The following is a 17,355-nucleotide window of genomic DNA, read 5'->3' on the forward strand; positions in this document are numbered from 1 at the left end:
ATCTATCCACTTAGGAAAAAAAATTGGGTTATTTGAACCCTAGCTATACAGAAGAGCAGATTTACTATCAAGAAGGCTCTGGAGAAGGTAGCGCTGAAAGCATTTACCGAATTTCATCCCAACGGTGTTCACAGATCCAGCCATTGCCACAAGTTTGATTTTCATAAATTGTCACAGGTTTAATGGATCCATCACTATTGCTTGGTGGTCCAACCCAATCATTCAAGTCCTTGTTTTAAAAAAAAAATGGCACATCATTACTAAACCATAAGCAGCAAGATCTGAACTTGCTAAATAAATATCTGCATTCATTCATAATATCTGGCTTTTAAACATTTCTAGGAGCAACAGACCTAGACAATGGAAAGCCATCAAGGTTCTTATTATAATTTATGCAAAAATTTGAGAATCCTTGACATTTTTTAAAAAAAATCTAAGCTGACACTGCAAACGTCATTAGGCTAAACTACTCGCAAAAGTTAATTTTCTCTACCATATGTGAATGTTTCTGTGCAAATGTTTTTTAAAGTGAAATTATACAATTCGTATTTTGTATAAACTAAAATCTAAATAGTTGCTCATCAAAACATCCTCTCAGCTGTTTAAAGGTGAACACAAACAAAATAAATGGATAAAAATATAAAACACAATGATTAAAAGGTTGCCATAAAACTACACTAGCAGAGACATGAAAACAAGAATTTCAATCGGTTTTCAAAGTCAAAGTAATGGGACTATCTTTTAAAATACAGTGGCTTAGAAATAAAATGAACACATTTTATATATCTTTTTTTGTGTGTGAAGCAACAAAAAGTTACCGTTCCATTCTGGATATCTTTAGGCCACCAATAGCTCGACATGATTCGTGTGAATCCATAGGGATGAGCGAGCATAAACCCCACTGCCATCTTATAAAGTCTATTAAATAGATAAGAGTTCTGGTATAAATGTGTTTTCAGACACAGAAATGAACCAACACAGAATAAATAACTTGTTTGAATGGAATATTGAAAGCAGGCGACGGACACTCTCACAAAATGCCTTCCATCATGTGTGTGAGCATTCAGCTTACCAAAAAGTAAATTGATATGGTGGCTTCGTATTATCTCCCTCCGCCCCTGATGTTCCTAACAATCATAGCTTATTTTTATCTGGTTTCCTGGGCAAGAGGGCTCAGTTCCAAACAAAGCATTTGGGTCTATAGCACAGGTGATCTTAATGACCAGCAATTTCGTAATTACACGGAATTACAACAGACCTACAAAATGTTATTTATGACCTGAATTCAAAGTTCCAATGGCCACCCCCCCACCCCCCACCCCCGGGCAACTGGCCCACATTTATGGCCACGTGACTACAATTTACAACTTTTGTCAGAAACTGGCATTAACTTCCAGTTTCCTGCAAAACACCCAGTGCAAATAATGGGTTCAATTAACAACTGCCACATTCACTGAACCACCACTGCAGAGGTGGGTTCCTACCAGTTCGCACCAGTTCGGTAGAACCAGTTCGTCAAATCTACCGAACCGGTTAGAAGAGGTTCCACCAGTGGACCCGGAAAGCAGGCCATACCTACAGAAGAGCTTCCAAAATTTTTTTGAAACCCACCACTGGTCCTTGGATATGATTGTTCTACACTATCATGCTCATATTTATAAAACTCAGGGCCTCTGTGAAAGGTAAGGATGACTACTGCGTTTGTGGTGCAATCAGAACATTGCGTGTGTTGAAGTTGTTTTAACGCAAACCAAAGATGCCTTTTAAAAAACAAGTTTACATCCTATTCTTATGCATGCCAGTGCTGTGTGGGAGGTAATTTAAGGTGGTTCTGACAAGTGTCGTCGGCATCTTCATATCCGGTCACATGGGCGGCAAGCCACTCCCACAAAGGAAGCCACACCCACAGAGTAGGTTTGAACAATTTTTGAAACCCACCACTGAACCACTGCATTTGCTTAACAACCACTTGAAAAAAGATGTCGTAAAATCAGTTCAGCACATAATGACCCGCTTAATGGCTTATATGATTTAACAGCCATAATTGGCTCAATTATAGTAAATTACATTTCCATTTATGGAGATGAGGAGGAGAAGATTTATACTACACTTGGTAATCATCACCACCATCTTTAATACCATCTCGCTCTTCCATTCAAAAAACAGGAACATGTCCATACTGCAAAGATTTTCCAGTGATATATTATATCAAGGATGAAATTCTGCCCATACTTTCCTGAGATTACACCCAACCGAATGCAATGTGATTTATTTTCATATAAATATGTTCAGGAAAATGGGATAAAAAGGGTATATTACATGTTTGTTTTTAAGCCGCTAAGGGCCACAGCATCAAATCAATGAATTCCTGAGCTTGTTAATACAAAAAAAAAATACACAAGATAAAAATATGCATTAACAATTTAGGGAACTGTTTTTGGAGAAAGATTTTGTTTTTTAAAAAAGGGAATTGGACATGTTACAATTTGGCCACAAGCTAGAGCACAGAATCAAAATTTCAAATGCCTCTAATTCAGTAGCCATCCAGCTATGGAAATTATACATTCTGCCAATGTGGATAAAATTTTTCATATCTAGTCTTAAATGGCGACTTTCAATTTGATAATGAAATTTGCACAAATTTCACTTGAAGGTGAGAAAACTGCGAATTTCAAAATCAAAGGAACCAAAAGAAATTCAATACTGCTCCTGAAGCTACTTCTTTTTAAAAAAAAATTCTTGACTGTAGGGTTTCATGCAAACATATGCAATAATAACCAGATTTACTGAAAATAAAGTATGGTTACTCCTCTAACAGAAAGCATGTATGTTGTGTGTGAGCAGTACCTCCTCTCTAAACTACTTTTGAGAAACAATGGAACGATTACATCTATTTCTCATTGTATCCCAACTTGGCTTAAGCTGCTTCCCCGGGGGATCTAAAAAGCATCCTTTTCACCAGCTCCTCTTCACTGAATTACTTAAGTCAGATTTTGGAGCAGAAATGTCTATAACTAGATGTCTGCAACAGTGGTGGGTTTCAAAAATTGTTGGAACCTACTCTGTGGGTGTGGCTTTCTTTGTGGGAGTGGCTTGCCACCCATGTGACCGGGTGGGGGTGGCTTGTCACCCATGTGACCGGATATGAAATTATGAATTAGTACTTAGGTCGGTCCAAGTAGCTATTCAGAAACTCTGGCATTGAAGCATGCAAGCCTTAAAGCTGTCAAGTTACAAGATCCTTGCCAGTGGTGGGTTTCAAAAAATTTCAGAACCTCTTCTGTAGGTGTGGCCTGCTTTCCGGGTCCACTGGTGGAACCTCTTCTAACCGGTTCGGTATATTTGACGAACCGGTTCCACCGAATAGGTGCGAACTGGTAGGAACCCATCTCTGCAACTGAAACTCTCTAAATCATGGGTCGTCAACCTGGTCCATACCGCTCACTAGTGGGCGTTTTGGGATTCCAGGTGGGCGGTAGGGACTTTGGAGGTTAAAACCTCCTTTTGAGTGAGTGGGCAAGCGCGAGCACACACATCAATAAACCAATGTGCGTGTGCACGCGGACAAGCAAACACGTGGGAAGAGGAAGGGGAGGAGTGGAAACTGATAGCAGGGACAGGCAGATAAGTTTTGTTATCTTATAAAATAAAGCGGAGCAATGCAGTTGCAAAATAGGAGAAAGAAAAGTTATAGGTAGGAGAGAATTGTTGGCTAATAATAATAAGTGGGCTAACTAGCTCAGCCTTACTTTTGTACATTGCCCTAAGGAAGGTTAAAAAAAAAAAGGGAGATAAAAAGGAAAAGATTAAAAAAATAACAAAAAAAAGGGAAGAAAAATGGAGAAAAGGGGATAAAATAAAGGAGGAGGGTAAGCAGTGTTTAGCCTGGCTCATAAATTAAGTTTTGTTATCTTATAAAATAAAAGAAAGAAATAAGTAAAGGAAGAAGAAGGAGCAAATATAAAAAGGGAAAAAGAGATCCTTGATATAGTGAAATACTATAAGAAAGGTAAAGAAGAAGAAGGCAGGAAAGGGAATTTTGTTTTGATGGTGACACTTAATAAAAATTGGCACACAATACAGCATTGTTTTTGGTGTTTGTAATAAAAGGGAAAAGAGGAGGGAAAAAAGCACTGTGTGGAGTGCAGATCAACACGTAAAAGTAGTTGTTAAATTGTGAAACAAATTTAGAACCCATGTCTGAAAAAAAAAAGAAATATGCTCATGTTCCGCACTTGCGCAAAAACTGGTGGGCGGTAAGGAAATTTTTCCATCAAGAAAGATCCATTAGTGGGCGGTAGGTAGAAAAAGGTTGACTACCACTCTAAATAGTATTAATTTGTAAATTACTAGTGGGAAGACTTTTTAAACTTCTGATGGGATGGGATGTGCACCATTTGGGTTTGAGATTTAATTTGCAACTACAAAACAGCTTTTATAGAGCCAAGGTGGCGCAGTGGTTAAATGCAGCACTGCAGGCTACTGCTAGATCAGCAGGTCACCGGTTCAAATCTCACCGGCTCAGGGTTGACTCAGCCTTCCATCCTTCCGAGGTGGGTAAAATGAGGACCCAGATTGTTGGGGGCAATATGCTGACTCTCTGTAAACCGCTTAGAGAGGCCTGAAAGGCCTATGAAGCGGTATATAAGTCTACTGCTATTGCTATTGCTATTGCTATTGCTATTTATAAACTATGCTAAAAATAGGGGCAGATTACCTAGGGTTCCAAAACGTGAGAATGGAGGAGCCACCACTTCCATGTCCCCTCTGGTTGTCGTGATTATCAACAAAGACGAAGGCTTTATTAGAGGGCATCATGTGCCAGCTTTCTCCCCAGTTTCTAAATCAGGAAGAAATAAGAATGTATTTAACAAGACATTTCAAAGTAGGCCTATTTGAGAGACCGCCTTCTGCCGATTACCTCCCTGCGTCCCATCAGATCGCATAGAGTAGGCCTCCTCCGAATTCCATCCGCCAGTCAGTGCCGACTGGCGACTACGCGGAGGAGAGCCTTCTCAGTAGCAGCTCCGACGCTTTGGAACGATCTCCCCGTGGAGATCCGTACCCTCACCACCCTCCAGACCTTCCGCACAGCCCTCAAGATCTGGCTATCCCGTCAGGCCTGGGGATAAGGCCCTAATCTTGCCCCACCCGAATGCTGAATGAATGTTGTGTTTTATTGTTTTATTTTATTATATTCCACATTTTCTTTTTGTGTTTTGTCTTGCACTCCCTTCCTATAAATTGTAAGCCGCCCTGAGTCCCCTCAGGGAAAAGGGCGGCCTATAAATGTTAAATAAAATAAATAAAAAATAAATAAATAAAATATTTAGGAGGATATGATCCAGCCCTTCCAATTTGAGTAGCACAGTTGCCAAGCTTTTTATCAAAAGCCCACACAAAAATTTTTTTTGAAGGCACCTGTACCCTCCCTCTTACACCTGGATCCCTCTTTGGTCCTGCTTAGTGTCAAAAATAATTACTTCAAATTTGCCATCTTTTGTCCATTCCATTTGCGAAGGACAGTCCCCAACTGCATGCCATATTTAAATTCGGTCACTCGGCCATTTCTGAAGTATTCAGAGCTTTGGATGGCTTCACCGCCCAAATCAATTACCTGGAAAAAGCCAAGAGAAGGCATAGAAGGAATAAGAAAAAGGATTCCAAGATATAGCATGTTTGGCGAGGTGATCACTTCCTATTATACTGCGTATCGAGTCATTCTTAAAAGTGATTTAGAAGTTTCAAACGTTTAGTCACCAAATTAGTTTTTGGCATACACCTTGGGGATTATTTTAGGCAATCTTGCACCAGATGTACTAGCTGCAATTATGCTTCTTCCCACACAAACTTTTCATAGGTTCAGGCACGCTTTGGTGGTCCTTCTGAAATGTGTCACCACTAGCAAAGGAACATGGATAGGGAGCATTACAGTGTTTCAGCTGCATAATCTTGAATGTGGAGACTTTTCCTAATAAGGCTAGATTAACCTCTGCACTTTTTGGCAAGATGCTTGAAAGCCATCATATTTTTAAAAGAAAGAATCAGCACTCTGTAATAACACACACACACACACACACACACACACACACACACATCTTGTTATATTTACTTAATCACAGCTTGTTCTATTAATTTCAACTCACCGTCATCATGATTAGAAAAAAGGGCTATAAATTCAAAAATGCTTCCTCCTCCGTTTTAGCTCTTGCCCGTTTGAAATTCTACCTTTTTATAAATAATGTAAATACCTCAAAGTTAAACTCGACAAACCTCCAAATTTCCATTGCCTTAGCTAAGTTTCTCCTCAAATCAATTAATATTTTTTTTAAATTAAAGGTCCGTATATCCAGACATCCAGACATCCAGATCCTAGATTTTACATAAATGCCAACAAGCACATTAGCTCTTCTAGGCATTTAAATTCATGTCTTAGAATTGATGTGTAAAGAATTGCTTTTCTGAAACATACCAAACATCCATTGGATCTTAAAATCACTAGAGCTGCAATCTGATATGAAATTTATATTGAGCAGGCACATATTGTATTACTGTAGATCCTTATTTTGTGAGCAGATAGATGGATAGAGGATAGATAGCTAGATAGCTAGATAGCTAGATAGCTAGATAGCTAGATATAGATAGACATAGAGATATAGATAGATAGATAGATAGATAGATAGATAGATAGATAGATAGATAGATAGATAGATAGATAGATAGATAGATAGATATAGATAGACATAGAGATATAGAGATAAATAGAGATAGATAGATAGATAGATAGATAGATAGATAGATAGATAGATAGATAGATAGATAGAGGATAGATAGATAGATAGATAGATAGATAGATAGATAGATAGATAGATAGATAGATAGATAGATATAGATAGACATAAAGATATAGAGATAAATAGAGATAGATAGATAGATAGATAGATAGATAGATAGATAGATAGATAGATAGATAGATAGATAGATAGAGGATAGATAGCTAGATAGCTAGATAGCTAGATAGCTAGATAGATAGATATAGATAGACATAGAGATATAGAGATAGAGATAGAGATAGAGATAGAGATAGATAGATAGATAGATAGATAGATAGATAGATAGATAGATAGATAGATAGATAGATATAGATAGACATAGAGATATAGAGATAAATAGAGATAGATAGATAGATAGATAGATAGATAGATAGATAGATAGATAGATAGATAGGGGATAGATAGATAGATAGATAGATAGATAGATAGATAGATAGATAGATAGATATAGATAGATATAGATAGACATATATAGAGATAAATAGAGATAGATAGATAGATAGATAGATAGATAGATAGATAGATAGATAGATAGATAGATAGAGGATAGATAGATAGACAGACAGATAGATAGATAGATAGATAGATAGATAGATGATAGATAGATAGATAGATAGATAGATAGATAGATATAGATAGACATAGAGATATAGAGATAAATAGAGATAGATAGATAGATAGATAGATAGATAGATAGATAGATAGATAGATAGATAGATAGATAGATAGATATAGATAAGGGAGAGATAGATAGATTAGGGAAAGATAGAGAGATAAGAAGGGGGAGAGAGAGAGAAGATAGAGAGGACACACAAGATAGATAGATAGATAGATAGATAGATAGATAGATAGATAGATAGATAGATAGATAGATAGATAGATAGATAGATAGATCAGATTTGTTGACGTTTGGCCTATTACTCTTCCTAAGACCCCCAGTGCACAAATCGTAAGGCTGCAGCAAGACAGCACATTCGAAACACTTGAATGCTTTAGGGCAATGGACAAATACTGGGAATTTTCCTTTTTTTATTATTATTATTATTTACCTCTTGATAGATGAAAGGCCGTGAACCTTTGTTGAACCATCGGGCATTGAGGTTATTTAGCTTGCTTAAAATAACATTTATGTCCTCGGGCCTTATGTGCTTAGCAGCATCAATTCGGAACCCTGCCACGCCAAGGTCAACCAGGTGGTTCAAGAAGTGTATTATTTTTGAACGCACATCGTCTTTCCACTGGGAAAGGTCAAGGAGTCCATAAAGTCGACAGTAACGCACCTACACACAGGGGAAGAACTGATTACTACAACCATTCAAAATAAAGCAAGAAAAATCAATCTGATTGTTGTTGAATTGTTGAAAGAGTGAAAGAAAGAAAAAGCCTCCAGGGTCCCTTAATCCACTCTCCATTACCTATACCGTTTACGGGCTCTGGGAAGTCGGGGGGGGGGAAGGGAGGTGGGGTCTTAGGGGGGAGGGGGGATATATAGTATGTGTTAGATTTTAAAGTAACACGATTGCACTTGTATACTGTTGCTCTTTAATTCCACTGTAAAAATAGGACAAGCTGAATATATTGACATATAGTAGAAATACACCAAAGGGAGGAGTAGAGGGATAGAAGAAAGAGGGGTAGAGAGGGTGGGAGAGAGGACGGGAGGGAGGGGGAGAAGGAAGGGAGGGAGTGTATCGGGAGAGAGGACTGGTAGAGGGGGAGGGGAAGTAGGGTAGAGGGGAATGATGGAGGGAAGATGGAAAGTTGGAGGGGGGCGAAAGAAAGGGTGTATGGAGGGTCGAAGAGGTACATTGGGTTTCTATTTTGGGGGGTATTGTTGACAAGAGGAATGGTTGTGTTTATTGTTTATTGTTATATGGCCCCGGTTATGCACAGTATATATGTGACTGTACAAAATGAAAATGGAAAATAAAAACACATTTACAAGAATCCACTCTCCATTAACTGGATATATGATTCAAACCTCAACCCCTTCAAATATGCTCTGAGATGCCTCCAAATGAGATCTGAGATGCCACAAAATGTTCAATGGGACTTGTCCATACTGTTTCCAACCATTTACAACACAGTCTTCTAGCCACTTCGAATACAAGTGGCTTGCTTTTCCTCCCTTTTTAAAGCACGATTTTGTTTGTTTTGTTTAATTTTTATCCTGCCTTTACTATTTTATAAGTAACTCAAGGCAGTGAACATAACTAATATCCTTCCTCCCACAACAGCAACCATGTGAAGTGGTTTGAGCTAATTTGCCCAAAATCACCCATCGAAAAGGTGGGATTTGAACTCACTCTCTCCTGGTTTCCAGCCTGATGCCTTAACCACTAGACCAGGGGTACCAAACTAGCGGCCCGTGGGCTGGATGAGTCAAGCACAAGCCACGCCTCCCCCAGCTCCGGGAAAAAAGGTTCAAGGTTCAAGGTTCATTTTATTTATATGCCGCCCTATTCCTGGCGGGACTCAGGGCGGCGCACAAACCCAAAGGAGGGGAAGGGAAACACAAGAACTACAGCAAAAAGTACAAGGGAATTTAAAACAACCAACAGCCACACAATTCGAGAGGGGAAGGGAACTCATCGACCCCAGGCCTGCTGACACAGCCAGGTTTTAACGGCTTTTCGGAAGGCCTGGAGAGAGGTGAGGGTCCGAATCCCTGCAGGGAGCTCGTTCCAAAGGGCCGTAGCCGCCACAGAGAAGGCCCTCCCCCGGGTGGTAGCCAGATGACATTGGCCCGTAGACGGAACCCGGAGGAGGCCTAATCTGTGGGATCTAATGGGTCTTTGGGAGGTAATTGGCAGCAGGCGGTCTCTCAAGTACCCAGGTCCAATACCATGAAGGGCTTTTGTGATACTTCACGTGACGGCGAATGTGACATGGTGGGTTTGCTACCTGTGTACTAGATCTTTTTATTCACACACTCTGATCACAACAAGGAGTTCAGACATATTCACAACACTGGTTATCATTAGATGATATCAGACAATTGAAAATCCTCCTTTGATATTTTTTTTTTAATAAATCCAACTCCGTACTGGTATCTCTCATTTAATATCTACATAATGTACGTCTAAAAAGCTGCAGGGGTTTTGCAAAATTCCTGCTGCATATCCCAGAATTGTCTTTTATGCATTCTATGAAGCAGCCGACAGATTTACCTAAGTGTTTACCGCCGACAAGCACAATTGCCTTAAGAGTGTTCTTTCTCCTCTCTGGCAAATAAAGATATAGTATTCGTAATAATACTCACAAACCTGTGCTCGGTTTGGCATTTTCATCTTGAAGAGCAATTAAAGTTTTGCTTCAAAAACTGCATTTATCTATAGCAAACCACCACTTGTAATAATAAAACTCATACCATCGCTGAACAGATCAAAATGGGGAAATCTACCTGAATAGGATCACTGTAGTTTTCTATGTTCCCACTGGGCGTTTTACATATTGGATCATTAAAATCAAATCTCGAATATGGGACAGAAGGAAAATCATGGCGTTCCGAATTGAAATAGCTATTACAGATTCCACGGTTTCCAGATCCCGCTGCGGAGTTGAGCATATGGTTGAATACAGCATCCACATAAATATGGACCTATTGTAGATACAAGCGAAATATATATAATGGATCATAGCCACGTCTTTTTTCCTTCTTTTAACACAAGGTCTGTCCTTATACACAAAGCATGCAGTCTCGACTGAAATGCTTGCGTTTGAAAATGACCAAATGACTTGTTCAAAATATAAAAAGAAGAGCCGAGGTGGCGCAGTGGTTAGAGTGCAGTACTGCAGGCCACGTCAGCTGACTGCCAGCTGCAGTTCGGCGGTTCAAATCTCACCGGCTCAAGGTTGACTCAGCCTTCCATCCTTCCGAGGTGGGTGAAATGAGGACCCGGATTGTTGTTGTTGGGGGCAATATGCTGACTCTGTAAACAGCTTAGAGAGGGCTGAAAGCCCTATGAAGCGGTATATAAGTCTAACTGCTATTGCTATTGCTATAACAGGTGTTTTACCCAGAACACAATCCTCTTACATCCAAGACAATCCTCAGCCATTGATAATCAGCTATCAACACACTAATCCTTCCGAGGTGGGTAAAATGAGGACCCAGACTGAGGGGGCGATATGCTGACTCTGTAAACCGCTTAGAGAGGACTGAAAGCCCTATGAAGAGGTATATAAGTCTAACTGCTATTGCTATTGCTATAACAGGTGTTTTACCCAGAACACAATCCTCTTCCATCTAAAACAATCCTCAGCCATTGATAATCAGCTATCAACACACTAATCCTTCCGAGGTGGGTAAAATGAGGACCCAGACTGTGGGGGCGATATGCTGACTCTGTAAACCGCTTAGAGAGGGCTGAAAGCCCTATGAAGCGGTATATAAGTCTAACTGCTATTGCTGTTACTAATGTTTACATACCCAGGAAAGCAGAAAAATGCACGCAGTCTGGTGTTGCTAACATAAGCTTTCTGCTGAAGCTAGGAACATGAACCTTGCCCAAGACAAGAGACAAATCTAAGTATTTTCATCTTCATGTTCAGAGAAATGGGAGAAAATGAGTATTAGCCTTTGTAAATTTCAGCCGTCGTGTTTAAATATAATCCGATGCTTGCCACACCTCTCAAAAACTCATTCATTCAATCTGTAATATCCAACCTCACATTTCGTCTAAATGGATGACTGCAGAATCTTAACATTCTTCAACTTATTTATTTTTCTTGTTGCATTAAAAAAAAAATGCAGGTTGTTGCATTAAAAAAAATAAATTCCAAACAATTCAGAATCTTGAACATTCTTTGGGGGCATCTGGGCTATTTTTAATAACATATTAAAGGAATTTTTTTCCATTTGGTTTTGTTTCTGTTTAAGGAATTAGGTGGTTCATGCTTCTGTCTACACATTTTTCTATACGACTATTTACAATTAGAACTTGCCAGATTCAGAGGAATGCTTTTAATGCAATTCCCAGAATTTGCAAACTCTGTTCCCACTTCGAATGTTATCGTATTGGTATAGAACATACTTTTCCCAATTTCAATCAATGCCACTCTGAAAATCTATATATAAATGAAAGAAACAAGGAGGCGTAAGGCTGTCCCATTCTTTCAGTAGGAAACATAATTTCTTATGCCAGTGTACTTCCTCTACAGAGGTGGGTTCCTACCAGTTCGCACCTATTCGGTAGAACCGGTTCGTCAAATCTACCGAACCGGTTAGAAGAGGTTCCACCAGTAGACCCAGAAAGCAGGCCACACCTACAGAAGAGAGGCTGGTTGGCCACCAGGAAGCACCTGAGGCCTGGAGCAGTGGTGAGAGCCAAAGGGAGTGTGATCCTGACGTCATGCATTGGAGCAGTGGGGAGGAGACAAGGGAGTTGGTCCTGGATGCCCGGCAATGAAGGGCTAATAGGCGTAAAGGACAGTTAGGCAGTTACAGGAGATAATGGAACTCAGCTGGTGGTAATTAGGCTCCTCTCAAGACTATAAAAGGAATAACTTTCCACACGCTCGTCGCAGGAATCAACTTATTTACTAGAGCTGGAGAAGCTATTGTGGCTGTTTTGGCAGGCTGGATTGCTGCCAAGGTTAGTCTTGCTGGATTGCTGCCAAGGGCTAGTCTGTGTGTTAATAAATCTTTGAAGTATCTTTGTCTCGACATGCTTTGGTGTATGAAGGGGGAGAGGGTCAGAACAGGTTGCACATTTCAAAAGTGGGAATATGTATTATTTTTAATAAATAATGTTGACATGTTCACCTCAATTGCTCATTAAACAACTGATCTCTACAGCTCTCTCTCTTCCTATGTTTTTTGCCAGCAAAAGCTTAACGAAGTAACTTAACTGGCACTGCATGACTGCAGTCACTATTCCAATTAAGATCCCAATGCCTTGCCAACCACATTCTTCTTTATCTGCCAGCTTCTCTCTTCCCCACGGCTACAGCAGCATTTTTAGAACATTATTTCCCCTTTATCTCAAGGATTGAAAGAAAACACATCCACGTGGCTGGGGAACGAGCCCAATTGCCAATGTATGTCTCAAATCTTCAATTCTTTCAGTACAATATGCAGAATGACACGATAGTTTTCCCTCAACAGAATACAGAGTTGTGCCAATACCAATCTAGAGCAATTTATCAGTGAGTTTTGGTGTTAGCACTACGTTAATGCATATGTCAAAATGACATTTGAATAAAACTGATGCTTGACATAAAGATACTAACCCAGCAAAGTCTGAAAACATTCTTATGTAAGATGGAATGCTGTTCTGAACCCCTTCGTCCTACACCAAAGCACACCGAGACAAAGATACTTCAAGGATTTATTAACACACAGTCCAGGCCTTGGCAGCAATCCAGCACAGACTAGACGTTGGCAGCAATCCAGCACAGACTGACCTTGGCAGCAATTCAGCCTGCCAAGATAGCCACAAGAGTTCTCCAGCTCTAGTGCCGACTCATAGGGCCGCTCGCTGTCGGAGTCTGGTGGCAGCTCCAACGGCACCTGCTGAGCCACAACAGAATGCTAATAAAATGAGGATTGAAAAAACACATACAAGCTAGCCACGAGAGTTCTCCACCTCTATTGAATACGTTGACTCCTGCAAAGGGCGTGTGCCCAATCATTCCTTTTATAGTCTTGAGAGGAGCCTAATTACCACCAGCTGAGTGCAATTATCTCCTGTAACTGCGCAACTGTTCCTTACGCCTATTAGCTCTTCGGTGCCGGGCATCCAGGAACAACTCCCTTGTCTCCTCCCCACTGCTCCAATGCCTGACGTCAGGATCACACTCTCGTCTCCTCCCCACTGGTCCAAGGCTCAGATGCCTCCTGGTGGCCAACCAGCCTCTCTGTACCCTGCTCGGAGTCGGAACCCTGTCCAGGGTCCTCCACATCCTCCAGAGCCGACTTATAGGGCCCCTCGCTGTCGGAGTCTGGTGGCAGCTCCAACGGCTCCTGCTGGGCCACAACAGAATGCTAATAAAATGAGGATTGAAAAAACACATACAAACAGTGCACCCGATGGAAGACGTTTTCGTGACAAGCAACCTTCGAAATTGACTCTGCTGATGGGTTGTTTTTAGACTATGTCCTCCTACAACTTTCAGACTGATCCAGACTATAGGAAATTGTTTCTTTAATTATAAAAAAATACATTATTGAGAAAATGATTCTATTATATTAAATGTTTTTCCCCCCAAGGAAATTTGAGGAACTAGAATGTTTTATTATATGGAATCAATTTTATCTAATAAGAACTTCAGATCTAGAAAATTGGACAAATATAAGACATATTTGACACTCTTTAAAAATATAAGACACCGTTTAAAAACAAACAAACACCAGTTTCCACTTATGGTTGACTTTGACCATCTATCTCTTGTTCCCCTCAACTAAGCCCTAAAATAGTGAAGGCCACTTACTCCAACATTGTTGCATCTAGTCACCATATCTCTGAACTCACTTTCATTTCCAGAGCGTGAACATAACTTGTAACTAACCGGCTGGTATCTCTCCCACCACGGTCTCCAGGGATTCATAATTACAAGGTTTTCGTTTGGAGGAGAAACCTAGATATTCAGAAAGAGAATGAGCAGGTAAGGGAACAAATATTATAGATCTTCATCATTCCTTTTTATTACTCTTACCTGTTCCAACCATTTCATAGCTTAAAGAATGTCAAGGGCGAATATGGAAGCAACCAAAAACAATGGTCAATTAAAGGCGGACGAAGCATTTCAAGTTTGAACTGCTTTGAGTTTCAAATTGGTTCAATTTCACTGAGACTATTTTATTCTGAAAGAAGGGTCTTTACTTGAGCTTCAAGTAGAGTCTAACGTGAAGCCAATTGTTTCAGGAGAAACTACTAAAAAAAAATGAAAATGGGGTTGCAATATCTGTTTTCAGATATTCAACGTGGAGAGATTTAATCTTGAAAAGGTTTAAATCTGAAATCTTTTGCACTCCTCACTGTACAATTTTATAACGATATTAAGGATTATCATTGATGTTATGAATCTGGACCTAGAAAAAGCAGCAGAAGAGAGACTACAAAGAGCCGAGGTGGCGCAGTGGTTAGGGTGCAGTACTGCAGGCCACTTCAGCTGATTGCTATCTGCAGTTCAGCGGTTCTAATCTCACCGGCTCAAGGTTGACTCAGCCTTCCATCTGCTATGTCTGCTGAGCTCTTCGCAACTAGCTCGCTGTACGTCAGAGGCACATTTGCGTGTCCCTCTACTGCATACAGGAAGCCCTGGAGCTATTGTGTTGAACAAGATACTTGTGGCTTATCTGTTCAGGGTGGCCCAACCCCTCTAATTAAATGCTGTCAGATACTCTAGGATTGCATCTCACAAAATTTCAAGGCAGAAGGATATATGGAAGCTCAGATTCTATCAGTGGTTATTTAGCAGTGGTGGGATTCAAACAATTTAACAACCGGTTCTCTGCCCTAATGACCATCTGGGGAGGTGGGGCTCGGTGGTCATGAGACTGGGTGGGCGTGGCCAACTCAAGGTCACTCAGGTCGATGGGCGCTTCGCCTTAGCTGTTACAATGTAATAAGGGTTTAACAGGAGAGGCAGTTTCTGTAAGCAGAGCCGAGGTGGCGCAGTGGTTAAATGCAGCACTGCAGGCTATTTCAGCTGACTGCAGTTCTGCAGTTCGGCTGTTCAAATCTCACCGGCTCAGGGTTGACTCAGCCTTCCATCCTTCCGAGGTGGGTAAAATGAGGACCCGGATTGTTGTTGGGGGCGATATGCTGACTCTGTAAACCGCTTAGAGAGGGCTGAAAGCCCTATGAAGCGGTATATAAGTCTAACTGCTATTGCTATTGCTATTGCTAAGCAGGTCAATAAAGATTAGGCTAGAAACAACACCAGAATGTTTCCTTCCTGCCTTCCTTACAGGATTAGCCCTGTAAAGTGGGGAAAAAAACAAAAGGAGATTTCTTCCAACAACCGGTTCTCTGAACTACTTAGAAAGTTACCAACCGGTTCTCCCGAATAGGTGCGAACCGGCTGAATCCCACCACTGTTATTTAGCCATAAACATACCCACCTGAACACCTGCAAATCCATGTTGAGCTAAGTACGTTTCACATTCAAGAGCAATGTCAATCCAGCGCCATTCAAAAAGATGGACAATAGAGGTCCTTACAGGTTTGGGACTGGACTTGTACCGGGTCCAGTAAAGTCCAAAAGCTAGCAAGAGAAACAGCAGCACAATATTCCTCATGTTCGCTTTGGCACATATTGTTATGTTCCTCAGTAGCCTTTTGCTTACCTGTTGGGAGAAAATAGCACCTTTACCAATTATACACTTTAAATTCTGGCTTACAGTCGACACTATGTTTAAAGCCATATACTACTACTACTACTACTACTACTACTACTACTACTACTACTACTACTACTCTTCTTCTTCTTCTTCTTCTTCTTCTTCTTCTTCTTCTTCTTCATCATCATCATCATCATCATCATCATCATCATCATCATCATCACACAAGAACTAAGTATTAACAAGGCAGAAGACACTTGTGTTTGTTCACCAGGCTCAACAACCAAAGTTCAGAGAACAGTTAAGTCTCTGTTACCTACTAATCCCAACTACAGGCAGGCATAAACATAGTTTATCAGATTCAGGTGCATAGGACATATCATGAATATCAACTAGCAGTTAAAAGGCACAGCCAAAAATCCCTGAAGTGACTTCCGGTTTGGCCATAAGGCCGTTTTTCACCCTCCGGAGCCTTCAGGGAAGTCTCCTGAAGGCTCCAGAGGGCAAAAAACGGTCCTACGAGCAAACTGGAAGTCCATTCCTGAACTTCCGGTTTGCCCGTAGGGCTGGGTTTTTTTTGCCCTCTGGAGGCTTCAGGGAAGCCTCCGGAGGGCGAAAAATGGCCTCAAAAGAAAGCCGAAATCAGCTGGCCAGCGCGCGCACGGATGCTGGAGCTGACAGGGCGATGCGTCGTGTGCCCTGACAAATGTTTCCGCGTGCCACTGACAGAATGGGAGTTGTATGTATGTATGTATGTATGTATGTATGTATGTATGTATGTATGTATTTATTTATTTCCTGCTTTTGTGATTTTTATAAATAACTCAAGGCAGCAAAAAACATAATATTCGTTCCTCTTCCTATTTTCCTCACCTTTGCAAGCTGCCAAATTAGCAATATTCTAAATCCAAAGCAGCCACTCACACAAACCTAAAGCCCCTTTCCATTCATGTTTTATTTGAAGATATGCATGGATAATAAATAATAATAATAATACAACAAACCTTCTAAATCTGCTCTACAGCAACTCTAAGCAGAGGACATCAGACCCACTTAAAAACCTTATTTAATTTAATACATTCTACCGTTGTTGTTTTTAAATCTATCTATCTATGATATTCAACGCCCTTGAAATAAACAATCTTTAGTAGAGAACATTTAAATCAGGGGTGTCAAACTCATGTCACAGCAGCATCACATGACATATCGGGACTTTTCCTGCCCTTCACTAAA

The 17,355-nt window shown here is 40.5% G+C and overlaps 1 protein-coding gene across 1 annotated transcript in view; it reads right to left on the reverse strand.

Annotated features, from left to right (window-relative positions):
- Nucleotides 1–17,355, reverse strand: part of LOC106547935 (pancreatic alpha-amylase) — a 31,891-nt gene that overhangs the window by 5,940 nt on the left and 8,596 nt on the right. Inside the window, exons 2-9 of the mRNA XM_087720775.1 lie at nt 15,904–16,128; nt 14,268–14,414; nt 10,237–10,434; nt 7,883–8,113; nt 5,484–5,617; nt 4,718–4,840; nt 819–918; nt 108–229 (exon numbers count right to left, since the gene is read on the reverse strand). Of these exons, the coding sequence (XP_087576901.1) occupies nt 108–229; nt 819–918; nt 4,718–4,840; nt 5,484–5,617; nt 7,883–8,113; nt 10,237–10,434; nt 14,268–14,414; nt 15,904–16,128 (1,280 nt within the window). The remainder of the gene's footprint in view (nt 1–107; nt 230–818; nt 919–4,717; nt 4,841–5,483; nt 5,618–7,882; nt 8,114–10,236; nt 10,435–14,267; nt 14,415–15,903; nt 16,129–17,355) is intronic.

Source organism: Thamnophis sirtalis, unplaced genomic scaffold (assembly GCF_051295495.1).
Source record: "Thamnophis sirtalis isolate CommonGarterSnake01/CBP01778 unplaced genomic scaffold, rThaSir2_p1.2 scaffold_7, whole genome shotgun sequence".
NCBI classification, from domain to species: Eukaryota; Metazoa; Chordata; class Lepidosauria; order Squamata; family Natricidae; genus Thamnophis; species Thamnophis sirtalis.